Raw genomic sequence first — 20,926 nt, 5'->3', positions numbered from 1 at the left:
TCAGCTGAGTCCCTCTGCAAAAGATCACCCCTCTCAAGATGACCATCTCTACACAATTATTTTCTTTGCGGGTCTGGGAAGCTTTCCCTTCTGTGTCCCTTTGGGCCTTGTGGCAGTAACAGCTCAGCTGCTACAAGCCCTAGGTTGCTGCCCTATCCCTTATGGTTTCCTTGCAACCTGCCCTAACTGTGTACACAGTTCCTCTATGAAACCTTCCATAAGTTGGCTGATTTTCTCAGGTTTGTCAAAGATCAGATAGTTGTAGATATGCGGCGTTATTTCTGAGGGCTCTGTTCTGTTCCATTGATCTATATCTCTGTTTTGGTACCAGTACCATGCTGTTTTGGTTACTGTAGCCTTGTAGTATAGTTTGAAGTCAGGTAGCGTGATGCCTCCAGCTTTGTTCTTTTGGCTTAGGATTGACTTGGCGATGTGGGCTCTTTTTTGGTTCCATATGAACTTTAAAGTAGTTTTTTCCAATTCTGTGAAGAAAGTCATTGGTAGCTTGATGGGGATGGCATTGAATCTATAAATTACCTTGGGCAGTATGGCCATTTTCACGATATTGATTCTTCCTACCCATGAGCATGGAATGTTCTTCCATTTGTTTGTATCCTCTTTTATTTCATTGAGCAGTTGTTTGTAGTTCTCCTTGAAGAGGTCCTTCACATCCCTTGTAAGTTGGATTCCTAGGTATTTTATTCTCTTTGAAGCAATTGTGAATGGGAGTTCACTCATGATTTGGCTCTCTGTTTGTCTATTATTGGTGTATAAGAATGCTTGTGATTTTTGTACATTGATTTTGTATCCTGAGACTTTGCTGAAGTTGCTTATTAGCTTAAGGAGATTTTGGGCTGAGACAATGGGGTTTTCTAAAGAAACTACCATCAGAGTGAACAGGCAACCTACAAAATGGGAGAAAATTTTCGCAACCTACTCATCTGACAAAGGGCTAATATCCAGAATCTACAATGAACTCAAATAAATTTACAAGAAAAAAACAAACAACCCCATCAAAAAGTGGGCGAAGGACATGAACAGACACTTCTCAAAAGAAGACATTTATGCAGCCAAAAAACACATGAAAAATGCGCACCATCACCGGCCATCAGAGAAATGCAAATCAAAACCACAATGAGATACCATCTCACACCAGTTAGAATGGCGATCATTAAAAAGTCAGGAAACAACAGGTGCTGGAGAGGATGTGGAGAAATAGGAATGCTTTTACACTGTTGGTGGGACTGTAAACTAGTTCAACCATTGTGGAAGTCAGTGTGGCGATTCCTCAGGGATCTAGAACTAGAAATATCATTTGACCCAGCCATCCCATTACTGGGTATACACCCAAAGGACTATAAATCATGCTGCTATAAAGACACATGCACACATATGTTTACTGCAGCTTTATTCACAATAGCAAAGGCTTTGAACCAACCCAAATGTCCAACAATGATACACTGGATTAAGAAAATGTGGCACATATACACCATGGAATACTATGCAGCCATAAAAAATGATGAGTTCATGTCCTTTGTAGGGACATGGATGAAATTGGAAATCATCATTCTCAGTAAACTATCACAAGAACAAAAAACCAAACGCCGCATATTCTCACTCATAGGTGGGAATTGAACAATGAGAACACAAGGACACAGGAAGGGGAACATCACACTCTGGGGACTGTTGTGGGGTGGGGGGAGGGGGGAGGGATAGCATTAGGAGATATACCTAACGCTAAATGACGAGTAAATGGGTGCAGCACACCAGCATGGCACATGTATACATATGTAACTAACCTGCACATTGTGCACATGTACCCTAACACTTAAAGTATACTTTAAAAAAAAAAAAAAGCAACAGCAAGTCCCCCACGAGAGGGGCGGGTGCAGCCTCCCATGTGGACGGCAGAGAGAGGAGAGGGGCTTCTCACCCTTGAGCGCCTGCTTCCCACTGCCCCAAATAGCAGCTATATGGTGCCTTGGTGTGCCAGGGACCCTGTGCACCCTCCATCTCATCTCCACCGCACCTCAACTCTCTCAGCAGGTGAGGAGGTATTTGTTTTTTTTTCTTTTTTTGTTTTTTTGAGATGGAGTTTTGCTCCTGTTACCCAGGCTAGAGTGCAATGGTGCAATCTTGGCTCACCACAACCTCCGCCTCCTGGGTTCAGGCAATTATCCTGCCTCAGCCTCCCGAGTAGCTGGGATTACAGGCATGCACCTCCAAGGCCGGCTAATTTTGTATTTTTAGTAGAGATGGAGTTTCTCCATGTTGGTCAGGCAGGTCTCGAACTCCCAACCTCAGGTGATCTGCCCGCCTTGGCCTCCTAAAGTGCTGGGATTACAGGCGTGAGCCACCACGCCTGGCCAAGGTATTTGTTTTCAAAACAGCTAAGAAAAAGCAGTAGGTTTGGGACTTGAACCTAGCTCTGTCTGGATCCCTCCACACCACCAGACCACATTCTGCCTTCTGTCCACCAGGAACTGGCTGGAATCCTGCCTTCCTGGGACTACTCCCCCAGGCCTCTGCCCCCCAACCCCGGGACTCCCACCCCTGGGGGATCAGTTATTATGATTTTGTGCTATTCTGACTTGGATTCTCTGCTTATCTTTTCAATGTGTGTCCTGTTTGTGTTTTTCTCCCCAATGCTGTTCTGCATCGCTTGAAGGCAAAGTCCAAACCTGATGCTATCTTTTAATCTATTTAAGCCTAGAAAGGGACAATCAATATCAAATTGCAACAATTCCATTTCTTTTTCTTTTTTTTTTTTTTTTGAGACGAAGTTTCATTCTTGTTGCCCAGGCTGGAGTGCGATCTTGGCTCACTGCAACCTCCGCCTCCCGGGTTCAAGCAATTCTCCTGCCTCAGCCTCCCAAGTAGCTGGGATTACAGGTGCCCCCCTACCATGCCCAGCCATTTATTTGTACTTTTAGTAGAGATAGGGTTTCACCATATTGGCCAGGCTGGTCTCGAACTCCTGACCTCAAGTGATCCACTCACCTTAGCCTCCCAAAGTGCTAGGATTACAGGCGTGAGCCGCCGCATCCGGCCAACAATTCCAATTCCATTTCTTTCTCTTTCGTTTCTTTTTCTTTTTCTTTGTTTTTAGACAGTATCTCACTGTTGCCCAGACTGGACTGCAGTGGTTTGATCATAGCTCACTGCAGCCTCAACCTCCTGAGCTCCAGTGATCCTATTGCCTTGGTCTCCCAGGCAGCTGGGACTACAGGTGCACGCCACCATGCCCAGTTCATTTTTTAACATTTTGTTGTAGAGATGAGGGTCTCACTGTTGCCCAGGCTGGTCTCAAACTCCTGGGCTCTAGAGATCCTTCCACCTCGGCCTCCTAAAGTGCCGGGATTACAGGCATGAGCCATCATGCCCAGTCCTTTGATTGTTTTTTAATGTGGTATCTGAGACTGGAGAGGGTGAGGTTTGTGGAAAGAGCAGGAAGCCTTAGGTGTGCACCGGAGTGAAGGCCCTTCGTGGCTGGGTGGCTTGTCCTCCTTTGTGCCTTATTTCTTCATCTGTGAAATGAGGACAATTTTTCCTTCCAGGATTGTAGGAAGTGCTATCCATGGGAGGCATGGCAGAGCGGCCTGGTATCCCTAAGGCACTCACTTGTTGAAGGTGATCCCCAGCTAAGTGAGTGCAGGCAGGAGCCACGCTTCCCTCCTTGCTATTCCCCCATCAGTGTCTGAGCTCAGGGTTCTTTGAGTCAGACTGAAGGGAGAAGAAATCGAAAGGAAAGAAAAAACAGGTATCAGTGAATACCAGAATTGATCAAAATGATACAGGTGAGAACAATGAGACAGAAAAAGGGACTGCAGAGCCGGTATATTTTGAGGGTGGAACATGGTGAGACAGGAAGACTAGGGTCTTTGGAGAGTGAGGACATGGGTTCCAGGCCCAGCCTTGCCATGTCCGGGTTATTTACTTCTGAGTCCTTGCGACTGAGTTCCCTTGCTTTCCTCTGTAAAATGGAAACCTGTCAGGGAATGGCTCAAGCTCCTGTGCCCACTTCTGTGTAAACCACTCACCAACGGACCCCTGGGGGGCTGCATGGTGTCTCCACTGCCCCAAGGCAGGCCCTAAGACCTCTAGGTGGCTGGACACCTTGTCCCGTTTGAAGAGTGGCCTGGAGCCACCTCAGGCTGGGGCCCACCCTTTTCAGTGGCCTGAAGGCCTCTAGGACTCAGAGCACCTGACACAGCTCATCACTCATTCAGTTTTACAAACCTACTTCTTCTTGCAGAGCACTGTTTATGTGACTAAGACACCATCTTTGCCCCGAAGGAGCTCACAGACCCTTGGTGAGATGGACACCCAGAGCATTCAGATACAGGGTGTGGCCTGCCCTGTGCCACTGATACACTTCTTGCCATTCCTGTGCAAACTGACTTCTTGAATACTTCCATTTATGGCTTCCAGGGTGTGCTATTTTAACTCCTTGAATATATGGGGATCTCTTTATGTTTGGCCAAGGGGATTAGCACAGTCTCAATGCCCTTGGGATTCTCAAGAGCTATTTGATGCATAAGTAAAAACATGAACTAATTCGGGGGCAGTGGAGGTGGGGAAGATGGGGCAGGATGTGTTATGTGTTCTCTCACAGAGCCCAGAAGTGATATGGGAGCCGAGGAGTGGGCTAGGAGGGCTTCCTGGAGTAGGTGACATTTCAACTGGGTTCTGGAGGATGAGTTAGAATTTGCCAGGCATGTCATCTCAGCACAGGGACCAGCATTTGAAAAAAAAAACAAAAAAAACCTGAATGATGTGAACTGCCTACTGGCCAAGTGGGTGTAGGATGATGATGGTGAAGTGAGCCATGTAAAGTAGAAGAGACAGATTCAAGAGCGGTATCACGGTCCAAGATTTTGAGCAGTACAGGTAAACACAGAAAAGCAGAACGATCACTCAATCTTGACACTCAAGGACAGTCACCATATGTACATACACCTATGTTTTTAAGAGAATTCATACGTGTTCTTTTTTAAAGAAAGACTATGTAGTGTTTTCTTTTTCTATGTCAGGGATTTTGTTTTGTTTTGTTTTGTTTTTGAGACGGAGTTTCACTCTTGTCGCCCAGGATGGAGTGCAATGGCGAGATCCCGGCTTACTGGCCTCCCCAGTTCAAGTGATTCTCGCATCTCAGCCTCCCGAGTAGCTGGGATTACAGGCGCACGCCGCCACGCCCAGCTAATTTTTGTATTTTTGGTAGAGATGGGGTTTCACCATGTTGGCCAGGCTGGTCTTGAACTCCTGACGTCAGGTGATCTGCCACCGCGCCTGGCCAGGGAGTTGTTTTAAACAGATTTTCTCCCTCTCTTTTCGGGATGTTAACTCTGGTGCTGCGTGGGGAGAAACGTGGAGAGCAAAGAACACTTAAGTGAGTAGCTGCCACCATAGCCACCGGGACAGTGCGGGAGGAGCAGTCTCCCAGGTAAAGACCGTGGGTAGAGGGGCGCGTGGCGGGTGAGAGGGAGGAGTCCGCGCTGACTCACGGGTTTCTGGCTTAGGAAACAGTGGAGCTGCTGATACCTTTATGAGGAAGCCGGGCAAGTTTGGAGGCGCAGATAACTAACTGGGATGGGAACACCTTGGGTATTCGTAGAAGTGTCCCGCGGGCTGTGGTCTCGCGTGGGGGACTCCCCAGGCCCGCACCCCTGTCTGGGGCACCTGCGAGGCGCCAGGCAAGTTGCCTGGGGCGGGGAGTGCGGCCTGGGCGTCCAGGCTTAAGCCCCGATGCGGGGGCCCTTCTCTGCCCAGGCCGGCCCTGGCCACCCCGCTCTCACAGGTGAGGGTGTCTGCCCTGCCGCCTTGGGATGCGAACAGGCGTGAGGCCCCCTCACTCCCTAGTGTCACGAGGTAGGGCGGGACCCGAATCCCGGCCCTGCCACTTCCTGCCTCGACCACTTTGGAGCAGTTGCTCGCCCCCCGCCTCAGTTTCCCCATCCGCCCACCTCGTCGGCAGGACCCAAGGGCGATCTGTAACCTGCAGAGGCCATTCCACTTCCCTGGCCGGCGGCGAAGGCTAGTGGCGCGGCCTGGGCTGGGGTCGCCCCGACCGTTCCCGACCGACGCCACCTAGGAGGGTCTGGGGAAGGGACGCAAGGAGCTGGGAACACGCAGCGCCGCCCCAGCGGGACGGGCGGGCCCGGGCTGGCGTCGAATCCGCGCCCGAGAGCCCAGCCCGCGGCCAGGCCGCCGCTCCCGGAGCCCGCTGGGGCCCGGAGCCCCGGCCCTCTACGCCTGGTCGCCATCAGAACAAAAGCTGTGGCTCAGCCCGGAGCCCAGGCGCCCCGCAGGCCTGGCCCGCGCCCGGCCGCCCGCTTCCCTACGCTTGGCGGCCGCGCCTTCAGCCCTTCGGCCCGAGCACGCTCGGCTCTTTCCGCCACGGCCGGCGCAGGTGGAGGGGGCGGGGCGGGGGCCGTGCGTGGTGACGCCGCGGGGGGGTGACGCACCGGCGTGCCCCGCCCCCACCCCCTCCCCGTTCAGGCTCTGGAAAGAGAAGAAAAAAAACTTTCTTTTTTTTTTAATTGAGGAATCAACAGCCGCCATCTTGTCGCGGACCCGACCGGGGCTTCGAGCGCGATCTACTCGGCCCCGCCGGTCCCGGGCCCCACAACCGCCCGCGCACCCCGCTCCGCCCGGCCGGCCCGCTCCGCCCGGCCCTCGGCGCCCGCCCCGGCGGCCCCGCTCGCCTCTCTGCTCGGCCTCCCGGAGCCCGGCGGCGGCGGCGGCGGCAGCGGCGGCAGCGGCGGCGGCGGCGGAACGGGGGGTGGGGGGGCCGCGGCGGCGGCGGCGACCCCGCTCGGCGCATTGTTTTTCCTCACGGCGGCGGCGGCGGCGGCGGCGGGCCGCGGGCGGGGAGCGGAGCCCGGAGCCCCCTCGTCGTCGGGCCGCGAGCGAATTCATTAAGTGGGGCGCGGGGGGGGAGCGAGGCGGCGGCGGCGGCGGCACCATGTTCTCGGGGACTGCCTGAGCCGCCCGGCCGGGCGCCGTCGCTGCCAGCCGGGCCCGGGGGGGCGGCCGGGCCGCCGGGGCGCCCCCACCGCGGAGTGTCGCGCTCGGGAGGCGGGCAGGGGATGAGGGGGCCGCGGCCGGCGGCGGCGGCGGCGGCGGCCGGGGGCGGGCGGTGAGCGCTGCGGGGCGCTGTTGCTGTGGCTGAGATTTGGCCGCCGCCTCCCCCACCCGGCCTGCGCCCTCCCTCTCCCTCGGCGCCCGCCCGCCCGCTCGCGGCCCGCGCTCGCTCCTCTCCCTCGCAGCCGGTAGGGCCCCCGACCCCCGTCCGGGCCCTCGCCGGCCCGGCCGCCCGCGCCCGGGGCTGTTTTCGCGAGCAGGTGAAAATGGCTGAGAACTTGCTGGACGGACCGCCCAACCCCAAAAGAGCCAAACTCAGCTCGCCCGGTTTCTCGGCGAATGACAGCACAGGTGAGGAGGGGGTCCGGGGCGGCGGGGACCCGGGGCGCGCTGTCACCCCCACCTGAAAGAGAGCGTCCGGGGGTCGTGGTCGCGGATACCGATCGAGCCGGGAGCTCGGAGCAGGCCCCGCAGCCCGTTCCCCTCGCCCCGCGCGGGAGGGTGGAAGTTCGTCGCAGGACTTGTCACTGGGCCCGAGTTGGTCAGCACACGCCCGGTGCACTCGGCCTCCCCGCACCCGATCAGCCCTCCTCGCGGGGACCCTAGTGGCACTCCAGGAGGGAAGAAGTAAAGTGCAGCGTGTGGGTTTTTTTGGTAATGCCCTACGCATCCATCCGCGGCCGTGTCCACACGCGTGGCCGTCCAGAGGAATGACAGCGGAGGGTACCTTTGATGCTTAGAGAAAGCAAGATCGCGGCCAAAGGTAGGGCAGTGTGTTTTCTGGATTGGCGACACATTGACCAGGCTGCAGTCAGAGGACACTCACAGCAGCCGCCAGCTTGCGAGTTAGAACCGAAGTTTCTTGGAATGAGTGAGTTCCTTGGAAAGATGCTTAGTGCTTATTTTCAAAACTCCTTGTTTTGTGTGTGTGTGTGTGTGTGTGTGTGTGCGTGTGTGTTTTTAGTCAACTAGTCATTCCATTTTTCAAAACCCAAACTTCGTTAGCAAGATGTCATGAAAGTTGCTGTGGTGTGTTTCATTTCCATGTATAACTTCAAAAGAAAGTTAAACAGCAGATTTAAGTTCATTTGGGCTGCAATCTACATTTGAGTTTGTGTTGCTTTCACAGTGTAGATGTACAAAGAATTATGTTAAGGAATGTAGGAATTCCAATTTTTCAAAAAAATGTAGCAGGATACTGAATAAATCATCTTTTTGTTTGTTTGTTTCCTTTCATTAGACGGCTTCCCTGGAAACTTTCTTAAGTTATCATAGCTGCTTAAGAGAAGTATTTAGTTTTCTATTAATTCAGTAATTCTGGGTCCCACTGCGCTGGTTCATAGTAACATGAACTAGTTGTATTTCCTCTTTTGGAGCTCTCTCCTTTGCCGCAAAAACTTGTGTGCCGCTGCGAACAATTCCATCTCCAGCGCAGCTTGCATTTCTCCAGTAGTCTTGCAGTGGTAGCATCTGAAAATCAGTTTCTAATGAATGAGTCCAAATTGAATTACATCGCTGCCTTCAGATTTGCACTAGACACAGCTGTTCAACTTGTGGAAATAGTTCTGTGACCGACCACTAGCATATTAAAAAAACTGCTATTGCTGTTGAAACAAAACTTGAATTTTGTGGCTTAAGTTTGAATACAATTCCTGGAATCAAGTTATGATAAGCGACGTTTAATATTAATGTAGAAGTGAAAAGCGATTTTTAAAGATTAAGGAGATTCTTATCTAGTTAAAATTTGTTAAACAGTGGGGAGGAGTAAATGATGCCCATGGTATATAAAAATCACAATAATGCTTTTCTTTTTAGCTGATAAAAGTTGAGTTTGACGTTAATCTTATAAAATGAACTTATTGAAGTGAGAAATTTGGAAACAATAGTTTAAATGCCGTTGTACTGCAAAACATCTCCGTTGCTTCATTAATCTTGCTGTGTTTGAGTAGTCTTCAGTTCTGTGAGACGTAGGTCATACGAGGCGAGTTCAGCTTTGAAGCTTGTCTTCTGAAACTGGTAACCTGGATGGCTTTGTAGCTTTGCTATTGTTGAATGAATTTGTTGTAGATTTTGTCTTAAAAAGGGGGACAATTAGTAACACAAGACTTAACAAAAAGGCATGTCCTTATATGTACATCCAGCTGTTTCCAAGATGGAGCCCAAAGGTTAGCTTTTTCCATAGTAGTGTCCATTATTGGATGATCAGATGCTTAATAAGTTGATCAGAAAGGATTTTCCACACTTAACCACCTTTTCCCCCTTCCTTCACAATTTTGATCCTTGTAAGGCACAGGGGCTCTTTCGTGGGACCAAAAGTCAGCTTTAAATGGCTCCGATTTAATCCAAAGTAGAAAGTCAACATCATACTTAAGTTGGGTCATGTGTTACACATTCATCACCATCACACTATTGTGAAAGGGTCTGTTAGTATGGGGGACCACGGAAGGGCTCATTATCAAGCACATTAAACAAGGGGCTGGGCGCCGTGGCTCATACCTGTAATCCCAGCACTTTGGGAGGCGGAGGCTCGTGGATCAACTTCAGGTCAGGAGTTCAAGACCAGCCTGGCCAACATGGGGAAACCCCATCTGTACTCAAAATACAAAAACATAGCCAGGCATGGTGACATGCACCTGTAATTCCAGCTACTTGAGAGGCTGAGGCATGACAATTGCTTGAACTCGGGAGGCAGAGGTTGCAGTGAGCCAAGATCGCGCCACTGCACTCCAGCCTGGGTAACGGAGTGAGACGCTGTCTCCAAAAGAAACGAGGGACACTTTGTCTGTTGTAACTGCTCCACTAAGAAATTGAGTAATGATATGGACAGAGATCTTAGGGATGTATTTTAAACAAATAAATGGCTTGAGTTTTTACATTAAATACATTCAAAAACTGAAGGCATTTGGTTAGGTGGGACAGACCTGAGAATAACATTCTTGAGGAACTCAATCTTATTTTAGTGACGGGATGTGTCTCTGAGGCTCCCAGGGGAAAATTGGGCCTAGTGGAGCAGGGTGTTTGCCCGGTGCATGTGATCAAATTTGAGGGAGGGGACCTCTGTCTAGGAGCTGAGGGGTTGAAAGGAGGAGGAGCCCTTGGCAGCCTGAGAAACAGGAGCTACTTGGACTGCAGTGCATGTCTGTAGAGACTGGCCTGTGGGGCCACTAGTGTCACTTAGATGTGTCTGTGGAGGGTGGCAGTGAGCTGAGAGAAAAATGCCCCCGACATTGGGGAGCTGCTCAGCCAGGGTGCTGCTCATCTGGGGGCGTGGATGTTGCAAACAGCACTCCCTAAGGTCAGGCAGCACCTCACAGTGATGAATGTCACTGCCACTGATGACAAACAAGTTGCCGAAGCCTGGGAAGCTTATGCAGAGATGATGCAGAAATACGGAATGTGCTGCGAATGAGGGTAGCAAGAGAGAAACGGTACCGTTCACCCCACTGAAGCAGCAGCCCTGGAGAGGCACAGAATTTGATGGCCTCAGATGTTAAAGTAGCATTTTCTTGTATTATGTAGAAGCCTTTACACTTTCTCATACATGAGGTCTTCCTTTACTTGGCACCCTTACAATAAGTGGGGACTTTGTATTACCGGTATATAGTTAGTTGGGTGTTTTGGAAACTTCTTTATTTAATATGTCCAAGTTAAAATAGCATATTGTGTCTTTCAACATCAGAGATTCATGATTTAACAGTATAAGACAAATATCCAGGCAAGCAGTAGACTTTTGTTTTTTGTTTTCTGGGTTTTTTTTTTTTTTTTTTTTTTTGGTCAGCTTTATTGCAAAATTTGCAAACAACAGACTGTTTATAAAGTTTTTTGAAATTGCAGGCCAGGGTGGTGGCTCATGCCTATAATCCCAGTGCTTAGGGAGACTGAGACAGGAGGATTGCTTGAGGCCAGGAGTTGGAGACCAGCCTGGGCAACATAGTGAGACCCCATCTAGACAAAAAATTTTTTAAATTAGTTGGGTGTAATAGTACAATCCTGTAATCCCAGCTATTCAGGAGGCTGTGGCAGGAGGATCGCTTGAGCCCAGGAGGTCGAGGCTGCAGTGAGCTGTGATCATGCCACTGCGCTCTGGCCTGGGTGACAGAGTGAGACCCTGTCTCTGGGGGAAAAAGGAAAAGAAAAACTACATTCTGAAGATTGAACATAGCAATGTTTCATCCTGTGCTGTATAAGTGGCTCTAAGCAGTTGTGATTACATTTTATGACGTGAATCCTTTTAAATGCAATACGGAAGCTTATTTAAAGAAAGCTGGTGGCGAATACGGTTGTCAACCAAATGGTCTGTTATGTATGTCTGGTACTTTATGTATCAGAGTGCTTTTCTCCACGTCACCTCAGTTTGATCCTTACAGCGTCCTGTGAGGAAGGGAAGATGCTGTTAACTGCTATTTTCTAGGTGAGGAACTGGACTTGAGAGGTGATACAGGGTCAAAACCAGATCCAAACTAGATTGTTAAAGTCAGTAGTTCTATATATTTATTTTCTAAGTCTCTATCTGTAAACAATGCATTCACTTGAATCGACCCAGGAACCTGCCAAGCTTAGTGAGTTTCAGTAGCTGCCTTCCCGCACATGAATGAGATCACTAAGGGGGAGGTTTGTAACCACCTGTGGTGGGGGCAGCCAGGAGTGTATTCTTCCTCCTGGGTTAGGGGCTCCCCCTTTTCCCTCTGGTTCTGGTGTTATCCTCAGCGTGAAGTGTGTGGGCTCGTGTTCCTGTTTACCTCAGGGAGAATGAGAAACGGTTATGTTACCCCATCAGTGAGTTCTGGCTAAGTAGGAATAAAAGTTGTCATAGAGACTTTTAGGACTAGGACATTTCATGACCGTGCTTCGTTTTTGAATAACTGAGAGGGGTGAGAGCGGTGGCCCCATTCAAAGGTCGTCAGGGATGAAGGTAGGCAAGGACAAGTCACGTGCAGGGCGCCTTAGAGGGCCTTCAGAAGATGGAAAGTCGCTCCTGGCTGAACATTCAGATTTGATTCTGTAAACAGAATTGAACATAACTTACAAAGAGACTGAGTCCTGCAGTTGGAAGTTGATGCTTAGATTAGTCGCCTGTGTTTTCACAGCTTCTAAGTAGTGTGTTGTAATTGTGTGACAAAGTATGTGATTACCTGGGGGGTCCATAATTGCTGACTTGTGTTTTTACTTGATGTATTTGAAAACAGGAAAGTGATTTTGCCAAAGTGTGTCTTACCTAAGATGAAATATACCTTATTGTGAGTTTCTGAAGATTGCAAAAGCTTGTCAGTTTAGTTTTTGGGGTCCCATTAGTGAGGGCACCCCTCTTTACCTTGCTCAAACCAGCTCTTCACATGTATTCCAAGAAACTAGAGGGCATGCTAAGAGGTATTTCTCAACAAATGGTTTGTGCTCAGATGCTGTTGCTTGTAGCTGAGGAATTTGACTGCAGACTTTCCCAGAGCCTTGGTGTGCTGATTGGGCACTGTGAGAGAGGGGCTGCAGTTGGATCACTCTCAATCCTGTTTGACCCTAGAACTCTTTTTAGCCTATTATGGGTCCGCAGACTTCCTCTGCAAAGGGCCAGAGAGCACGCATTTGGCTTTCTGAGCCATATGGTCTCTTGTTGCAACTACTCAAGGCTGCCGTTTCAGCAAGAAAGTAGCCATAGGCGAGTGGGCATGGCTGTCTTCCAGTAAAACTCTAGTTGTAAAGACTGGCATCTGAGGACTTCGCCCATGGGCTGCAATTTGGTGACTGATATAACGTGGGACTTCATTCTCTGAGCACCCGTTGGGGAGCACTGGCCTACCACGGCTGCACAGACAGCTTTAAGGAAAACAGCAGCAGGGCAAGTTTTCTGAGCTGCATGATGTGGAGCCCGGGAGAGCCCAGGTGAGCAGCAGGCTAGCGTGGGTCTCCTGTCTTGGAGCACTTCAGAGCTTAGCAGGGCCCTCTCTCTCTGTCTTTTTTGTTCCTCTGTAACTGTTATATGGATGACTTGATTTAAAATCAGACGAGTTTATCAGAAAGCCTGGTGACCGGTTGCATTTTTCTTTGTTCTTTTGCTTTTTGTTGACCCCAGTGGCCCACATGGCATTTCTCGTCTGTCTTTGTCATCTCAGGCTCTAGGCTTGCTCCCCTTCCTGTGACACCAGAAGGTGAGCGTCAGTAAGAACTCCAGAGCCTTTCCACAGCCCTCTTCCCAGCACTTCCCTCCCCAGGGGCAGCACCTGACACATAGTAGGCCCTCAGGAAATATTTGAGGGAATTAGTGAAAGAATTATATAGTATTTGTCTCTTAAAGTTCTTATCATTTTCTTGTTAAGATTTTACTTTCAAGCAGATTGCCACCTATCTTCAAATTGGGTCTGTTATTTGCTTCCGAGTTCCGTACCCATGGGCTCCCACCCGGCCACCAAACCAGCTGGCCTTAGGAGTGCTGAGGCCAGAGCATGTTTGGGGCAAGTTACATCAGCTCTCTGAGCTCAGAGTTTCCTCATCTGTAACATGGAGATAATAACAATTCCCATCTCAGGGTGGTTATGAGGGTAGCCTGAGATGATGTGTGTCTGGCATATCTGCTCAATGGGAACTGACACTAGCGCTAACCAGGGACGTTGTCGTACCTTGTAAGTCCTAGGACTTACTGGGAGTGCTAGTCTGATTGGAGCAAGACCTGTTTCTCAGCAGTTCTGGAAAGGACAGAAGCCATGTGTGCTCGTATCCACAGAAACCAGTGTGCAGGCACGCGTGTGATAGTGTAGCACGTCAGCAGATACGTAGCCGGGAATTCTGTCATCTATACCATTGATTCTGTCTCCATTTTTTATTGTATTTTTAAAAATAGGAACGTGATGGCCATGAAAGTTTAAAATTATGAAAACTTAAATGGTGTGTGTTCTGAATTATTTTTTCTTTTAAATCAGGATGTACACTGAAAATTATTGATAATTTTGAAGCATATTTCATGGACTGTTTAAGCAGCAGACAAGTATGTGATTCTGTTTGTTTACTGTGTATAATTTATCTTGAGGTACCTGTTAAGCAGTAGCAGTGTACACAGGATTCTGATAGATGCCTGTGAGTAACTTAGAACCATCTTGAGAAGATGAAACCTCGAGGCAAAACTTAAGGAAAGAATACAGAAATGCAGTCAAGTGCAAAAACTCTGGAACCAGAAAGGGTGATCTGAATAAGGCTTCATTTCCTCCCTCCCCTGTTTCCTGAGTGTCCCCGTGTGCAGAAGTCCAGGGCTGCATGCCCCAGTGGGAGGCAGGCCCTGGGATGGTTGAGGAGCCTTGGGCTCCTGTGACAGCTCTTCTGCTGAGCCAGCACAGAGCCAGGAGTTGGGGAAGCCTGCCTGTTTTCCATGCATTCCTGGTTGTTGGGAAAAGCACCCTGACCATGACAGTTTGTTTCCTGGGGTATCGTTGTAGGCCCATGGCTTGCTCACATCTGAGTCTTCTTCTGGTTGTCCCGTCTCTCCTAAGCTCTGAAGCTCCTGGCCATGCCATCTGCTTTTTAGCACATGTGCCCAGCGTTCCCTTTAGTCCTCTCTGAGGTCTTTTCCTTGCAGTGCATCCCTACAGATACACTCCTTGCTTTAACTGGAAAAGGATGCTACTCTTCTCAGTCAGGCTCAAACTTGGCTTTCGGGAAAATTCTCCTATTGCATGAGTCTTTGATGCAGAAGTGTAAGCCTTGGGAGCAGTGCCTGTGGGGGCTTTTGCCTGTTCTCCTTTCCCTGGGGCCGTGCTCTGCTGACAGGGGTGCTACAATAGGCCACGAGCAGAGTCCCCGGGGCGTCCTGGAGTGGTCAGGTCTTTGCCATTTGAGCTGTGACTTGAAGAGATTTGAGCAAGGGCACACAAATCAAATTGGGGAAGGCTGTGTGAAAGGCATGGAAGTAAACAAAAGTGGCCCCTCTCTTTTTAAAGTTTTTTTAATTAAGTTCCTAGACAACATAGGCAGTGACTGTGGCTGTATTTAAAATACTGCCTTTAGGGTGTTTTCTGGTTCTAAATTTAGGAAGCAAGGCTATTTTTGAGCTCTGTCTCTAAAAGTTGAATTCCTTTTAAAACTTACCCTTAAGAAAGATTTGGATATTATCCCGTGTGACATTTTCCCCGGTGTTTCATTTTCATTAATCAAAAGACTGTTTAGTTGAACCATTGCTAAGAATAGTAAAATCTAATGGGGAAAATAATTCTACATGATTAAATCTGACTTTACTTTCCCATTTCTAGGTGTACTGTCTGCTGTTGTTTGAAAATGTCTTAATTTGCCTTTCTAATATGCCTGTACTATATTGTATACAGTAGGTATATTTTCCAGTTGCACCTAATTCAACCTTTCGAATTTGCATAATCTGTGGTAAGGAGAAAAACTAGTTGTGTAGTGGAGTTGTACAATTCTGTTGTAAAGCAAATCTTTTTATAATTCAGAAGCTGCTTCTCCTCCCCCTAGTTTGGATTTTTCTTATTAAAACTGCACCACCTAAACATGTTTTAACTTTATGGTTAAAATAACCAGTGAAATAGAAAAATAAGTCACTGTTCTGTATGATAACATGTAGAGAAGGCTTGTACAACATTTAAGGAGATTTGGGTATTTGATTACAAACTGAATGAGGACATTGAGGAGCTATAGAAATTTATCAGGTAATTAGGGTTTGCTTAGACAATTATAGACTCTACGAGTTTGACCCAGTTGCTTTGGATTAAAATATTTTGAGTATTTGTCACCTGATTAAAAGTAGAACCTTCTAACTGTGAGTCACAGTTGAAGGAAATGTCAGCTTTTTATACAGGGAGGCGGTCAGTGTGGTGCTGAGGAGGGAGCCCTGGCTCCTGCTCAGAGTAGACTGTGAGTCCCAGCTCCCAGCTCAGCAGCGCTGTGACTTGGGCTGGTGACATCACCAGCCCATTTGAGTTTTGCAGGGTGGTGTGTGTGTGTGTGTGTGTGTGTGTGTGTGTGTGTGAGAGAGAGAGAGAGAGAGAGAGAGATCTCTAAAAGGGGCTTTTTACCCTGCAGTATTCCATTTGTTTCTTTTCTTTCTCTTCTCTCTTCTTTCTTTTTTTTCTTTCTTTCTCTTTTCCTTCCTTCCTTCCTTCTTTTTTTCTCTTTCTTTCTTTCTCTTTCTTTCTTTTCCTTCCTTCCCCTTCCCCTTCCCCTCCCCTTCTTTACATTACTTTTCTTCTTTCCAATGGGGTCTTGCTTGCCCAAGCTGGTCTTGAACTCCCATCCTTCAGCAATCCTGCCTCGGCCTCCTGAGTAGCTGGGATTACAGGTGTGAGATGGAGCCACTGTGCCTGGCTCTACTTCTGCTTACTTTGATTAGCTTGGTACATTGGGCTACTAGGGTGCCTGGCATATAGCAGGTTGAGGCAGCTGTTTTTATTGTTTAATTGTATGGGAAAATATTAGCCATCACCTACTTCTTGGGCCAGTGAGGACTAAGATGATGTAGCCTGACCCGGAATCAGGAGGCTTTTCACTGAGTACATGGGAAGCTTCTGCCCCTGCCTATTTGGCTTTCAGTACCAGCTCTAGTGCAGTTTGGGAACCAGTTTGTAAGAAAATGAACTAAGATTCGAGAATCTTACAAAATGGGTAATCGTTTGACTCATTTTACTCTGTCTGTGTTTGCAGTTCAACTGTTCTTTATTGGAAAATTGAACTCTTAATTAAATGGAACTCTGTTTCTAGTTATTGCTTCAGAACAAGGGCTTGATTTACATTAGGACTTAGAGAAAAGGGAAAAGTAAATGCAGAGAAATTATAAATATAGTATTTTATTGAAAACAGAGCTGGGAAGAAAATGGCCTTGGGATCACTGTCCAGTTTAGTCAGGTTGGTTGAAAGGAATACCAGTGAAACTCAATTGCCTCTCGGGCTCAGCTACACAGATCTTGAAAGGAACAGATTCAGCTCTGTGCTGTACTGTGTGACTTTTCTCCTCCTGCAGATTCTATAGTAGGAAATTCTTTTAATGGAGATTACTGTTTTTCTGTTCTCCTAGATTTGGTGTGATTTTTTTTTTTTTATAAGTAAAAGTTACCCCGTGGTGGACAAAATTTTTCCCCGATTTGTGGATATCTTTACTTAAATCTGATTTACATATTCAGAACGTCACCTTTATTGAAAATAACAAAAAGACGTAACATATTGATAGGTTTTCTGTGTCATTGTGGTTGTTCCTCTACTACTGTGGGAATCGGTTTTTGTTTGAAGAGCACACCTGTCCATAGTTGAACTTCTTTTGAGAAGTCTCTGAGGGAATCATTTGAATGATGGCGAGAGAATCAAGTGTTTTGCTTTCACTGATGGCTTTCTCAGTCACTGAAACTTTAGGGGAGAACGGATTCTTTCCCAGGAGGAAGAGGGTGAATTGAGATGTTTCCTTGTTTGGGGATGCCTGTGTTCTCGGGATGCCCTCCAAGCCAGCGCTGTCCAGTGGTCTTTATTGGGAGGGTGGCTCTATGCTGTGTCTATATGACACAGTACTGGAACCACGAGCCACGTGTGGGGTCTTTATTGGGAGGGTGGCTCTATGCTGTGTCTATATGACACAGTACTGGAACCACGAGCCACGTGTGGGGTCTTTATTGGGAGGGTGGCTCTATGCTGTGTCTATATGACACAGTACTGGAACCACGAGCCACGTGTGGCTGTTGAGTACTTCAATTGTGATTAGTGTGACTTAGGAACTAAATTTTAAATGTTACCTGATTTGAGTAAATGAAGATAGCCACATGTAGTTAGTCACTACGGTATTGGACAGCACAACTGTAAGTACATTTACTTATCCTCTTTGTCTAGAGTTTTCTTGAAGATACGTATCACCTAGATATTTATGACAAAGTTCCTTTAAAACGATTATCTTTTAAAGATGCAAGACTCCAAAATAAAAATGATGAAAGACTCCTTCAAAAATACGGCTTAGGTCACACTGTTCAGGATTATTCACTAATTTAGAAAATATTTGTTATGCTGTGATGTAGGCCCTGGCGATCCAGTGGGGATGTGACAGGCCCCATCTCTGCCCTCATGGGTGGTGATGGATACTGGACAGGTAACTGCAGTCAGGTGTGACCTTGGAGGGGACATACTGTGCATTGACTGAGGCACCAGACGGGGACTGAGCCTGTTTTGAAGGGTATTGGAAGTCCCCGGGGGCTGTGACGTTAGCACTGACACCTGAGGGTGAATAGGAGATGGCAGATAGTACTGTTCCAGGCAGAGGGAACAGCACTCATAGCAGGGTGGAGGTCTGGCTCTTGTGACAGTTTTTGGGTTATGTTCACTGGGCTACCAGAATTTAGGAGGCCTCATGGTTTTGCTTCTGAGAGGGTGGAGACTAAAGGTGTGGTTCTGCCCTGCGGGGGTTGGTCGGCCCGGGTTCCAGTCTTGACTCCTACCCCTTCATTCTTTTATTCAGCAAATATTTAAGCACATTTTACGTGTGGGGCACCCTGCTGGGCTGTGGTGATGACAGTAGTGGCAGAAGCTGCTTCTGTCCTCATGGAACTCTGAGTTGTGTGGTGTGATGGGTGAGCAGTCCCATGGTGCCCACCATGGCCTATAGCATTTCACACTCAGCTCGATGTCTGACTGGAAGGAAGTGGATGCCTCAGGCTGGGTGGTCAGGGGGGCTTGTTGGAGGAAGGACACCAGAGCTCATTGAGGGTGAGTAGAGCATCAGCTTGGGCATCTGAAGGCGAGATAACATCACCAAGGGCCTTGAATGTCAGACCTAGGAGTCCAGGTTATTATTTTTTTTTTAGGGCTTATAAAACAAAATTAAGCTTTAAAAAACCCGTGTCCAGAGTGATTGGGGGAGCTTCTGTGATTTATTTTCCAGAAGTCTAGATTAGCTTTTTCAAGGTGTGTTTTTTCATCCAAGTTCAGGTCTGTAGGGAGAGTAGACAGTGCTTTCCCCTCCTGAGCCCCGTTTTTGGCAGGAAAAGGGCCCCATGAAAAGCAGCTTAAGAACTGGAACTAGTGGTCTTATTTAAGATGTTAGTAAATTTTTGTACAAACAATTTTCTTTTAAAAGTTTTTTTAAGTTCTTTTGAGTAGATAATATATTCATATGGTTCAGAATTCCAAAAAAGCAGAGTGATTGGTGACAACTCTTCCTCCTGTCTGTTTCTGGGGTCACTGGTCATTCCCCTCCCCATAGGCAACCAGTGTTAGCTGTTTCTTACGTATTCTAGAGATGGACTGTGCGTAGCCAGGCAAATATGGTCTCTTCTTACTCTTTTTGCCCTAAGTAGCCCATTTTATGTAACTCTACTATCAGTGCCTTTCAGACTGATACATATCTCAGAGCTGTTGGAAATGTTAGTATTAGAAATGCAGGCTTTGTTCTATTTTTTTAAATTTATTTTTATTTATTTTGAGACAGGGTCTCACTCTGTCCGCCCGGCTGGTGTGCATTTATTTGATCACAGCTCACTGCAATGTCCACCTTTTGGGCTCAAGCAATCCCACCTCAGCCTCCCAAGTAGCTAGGATGACAGGTGCATGCCAGTATGCCTGGCTAATTTTTTTTTTTTTTTTTTAGTAGAGATGCGGGGTCTTCCTATGTTGCCTAGGCTGGTCTTGAGCTCCTGGGTTCAAGCAGTCCTTCAACCTCAGCCTCCCAAAGTTTAGGGATTACAGATGTGAGCCACTATGCTCGGCCCAGGCTTTCTTTTAATTAATTAAGTCTTCTTTTTTAATGGTAAAATGTTTTGGTGCTGCATTTAGATAAATAACACAAAACAATTTTAATGTTTTCTCTGTTATATAAATAGGAATAATTGAAGTTTTCTTGTTTTTTGTTTGAGACAGAGTCTTTTGCTCTGTCACTTAAGCTGAAGTGCAGTGGTGAGATTATAGCTCACTCTAGCCTCAAACTCCTGGGCTCAAGCCATCTTCCCAATTCAGCCTCCGCAGTAGCTTGGACTACAGGCACGCACCACCATGCCCAGATAATTTTTTATTATTTTTGTAGAGACAGGGTCTTGCTATGTTGCCTAGGCTTAAAGTTTTTTTAAAATTAATTCCATGTTGTCTCAAAGAATATTAGAGGTTTTGCTACTGTCGTCAAAATGCATGTCATGCAGCCAGCTCACACAGAAGTTGTGTTTATTGTTTCTCAATTCCTGGAATAGATTCTTAAAACTTCTGGTTTTTATTACCCACCTTAATAGTTGAAATAGAAATATCTGTAGGTTAGCAACCTACTTCAACACCAAGCAGATAAAGTTTCTTGATGGGTAGGACTTCTAAGAACATTTTCATTAACTCCAGACCTTTTCTTTAATTTAGTTAGTTAATGTAGAGATTGTAAAACACTGAGTATGACTGAGAAATCCTTTAGAAAAGAAAGGGTAAAATCAGTGAAGTTCCTTCAGAAGAGTAGCTGAGTTCCCTGGCATTGCAGATCCAGTTGAGGGAGAGTGATGGGTACTTAGGAGGGGAGAAAAGATTGAGACTCAATAAACAAAGGATGGAGAGCAAAAATGATAATTAGATCTCTTTTAGGGGTAGAAAGATATGCTAATGGTGTATGTAGGAAATTTCTAGAAGGAAATCTCTAGAAATTGTTTTTCGGGGTTGAGCTAGAGATGTTTTGGGGGCTTTCATTTTATATTCTGATTTTTTTTTTTAAACAAAGCAAAAAACCATAAATGTATTTACTTTCATAGTGAAAAAAGAAAAACTAGTTAAAAAAATTCAAAACAAAACATTTTGGGGGTATATATGTTTTTGTATTGTTTTATTTTTATATTTGTGATTAAGAGAATCTGTTAAATGGTGAGAAGCAAAGTTTTAGTTAATTCCTGTTGCAAAACCTTTAGACCTCTAATGA

General features: G+C 47.2%; 1 protein-coding gene across 6 annotated transcripts in view; it reads left to right on the top strand.

Moving 5' to 3' along the window:
• The first annotated feature begins 6,536 nt into the window (after positions 1-6,536).
• Positions 6,537-20,926, top strand: part of CREBBP (CREB binding protein) — a 153,981-nt gene continuing 139,591 nt past the window's right edge. For 5 of the 6 annotated variants that reach the window (XM_034939696.3, XM_034939695.3, XM_063598312.1 and 2 more), the window contains exon 1: positions 7,098-7,434. In XM_034939696.3, coding sequence (XP_034795587.3) covers positions 7,350-7,434 — 85 coding nt within the window. In that variant the 5' untranslated portion in view covers positions 7,098-7,349. Of the gene's footprint in view, positions 7,435-20,926 lie in introns of all 6 variants that reach the window. The other variant, XM_008968016.5, reaches the window with a different exon arrangement.

This window comes from Pan paniscus, chromosome 18 (genome assembly GCF_029289425.2).
Source record: "Pan paniscus chromosome 18, NHGRI_mPanPan1-v2.0_pri, whole genome shotgun sequence".
Taxonomy (NCBI): Eukaryota; Metazoa; Chordata; class Mammalia; order Primates; family Hominidae; genus Pan; species Pan paniscus.
The sequence above is the reverse complement of the archived record's forward strand: the minus strand, read 5'-3'. Positions and strand labels throughout refer to the sequence as shown.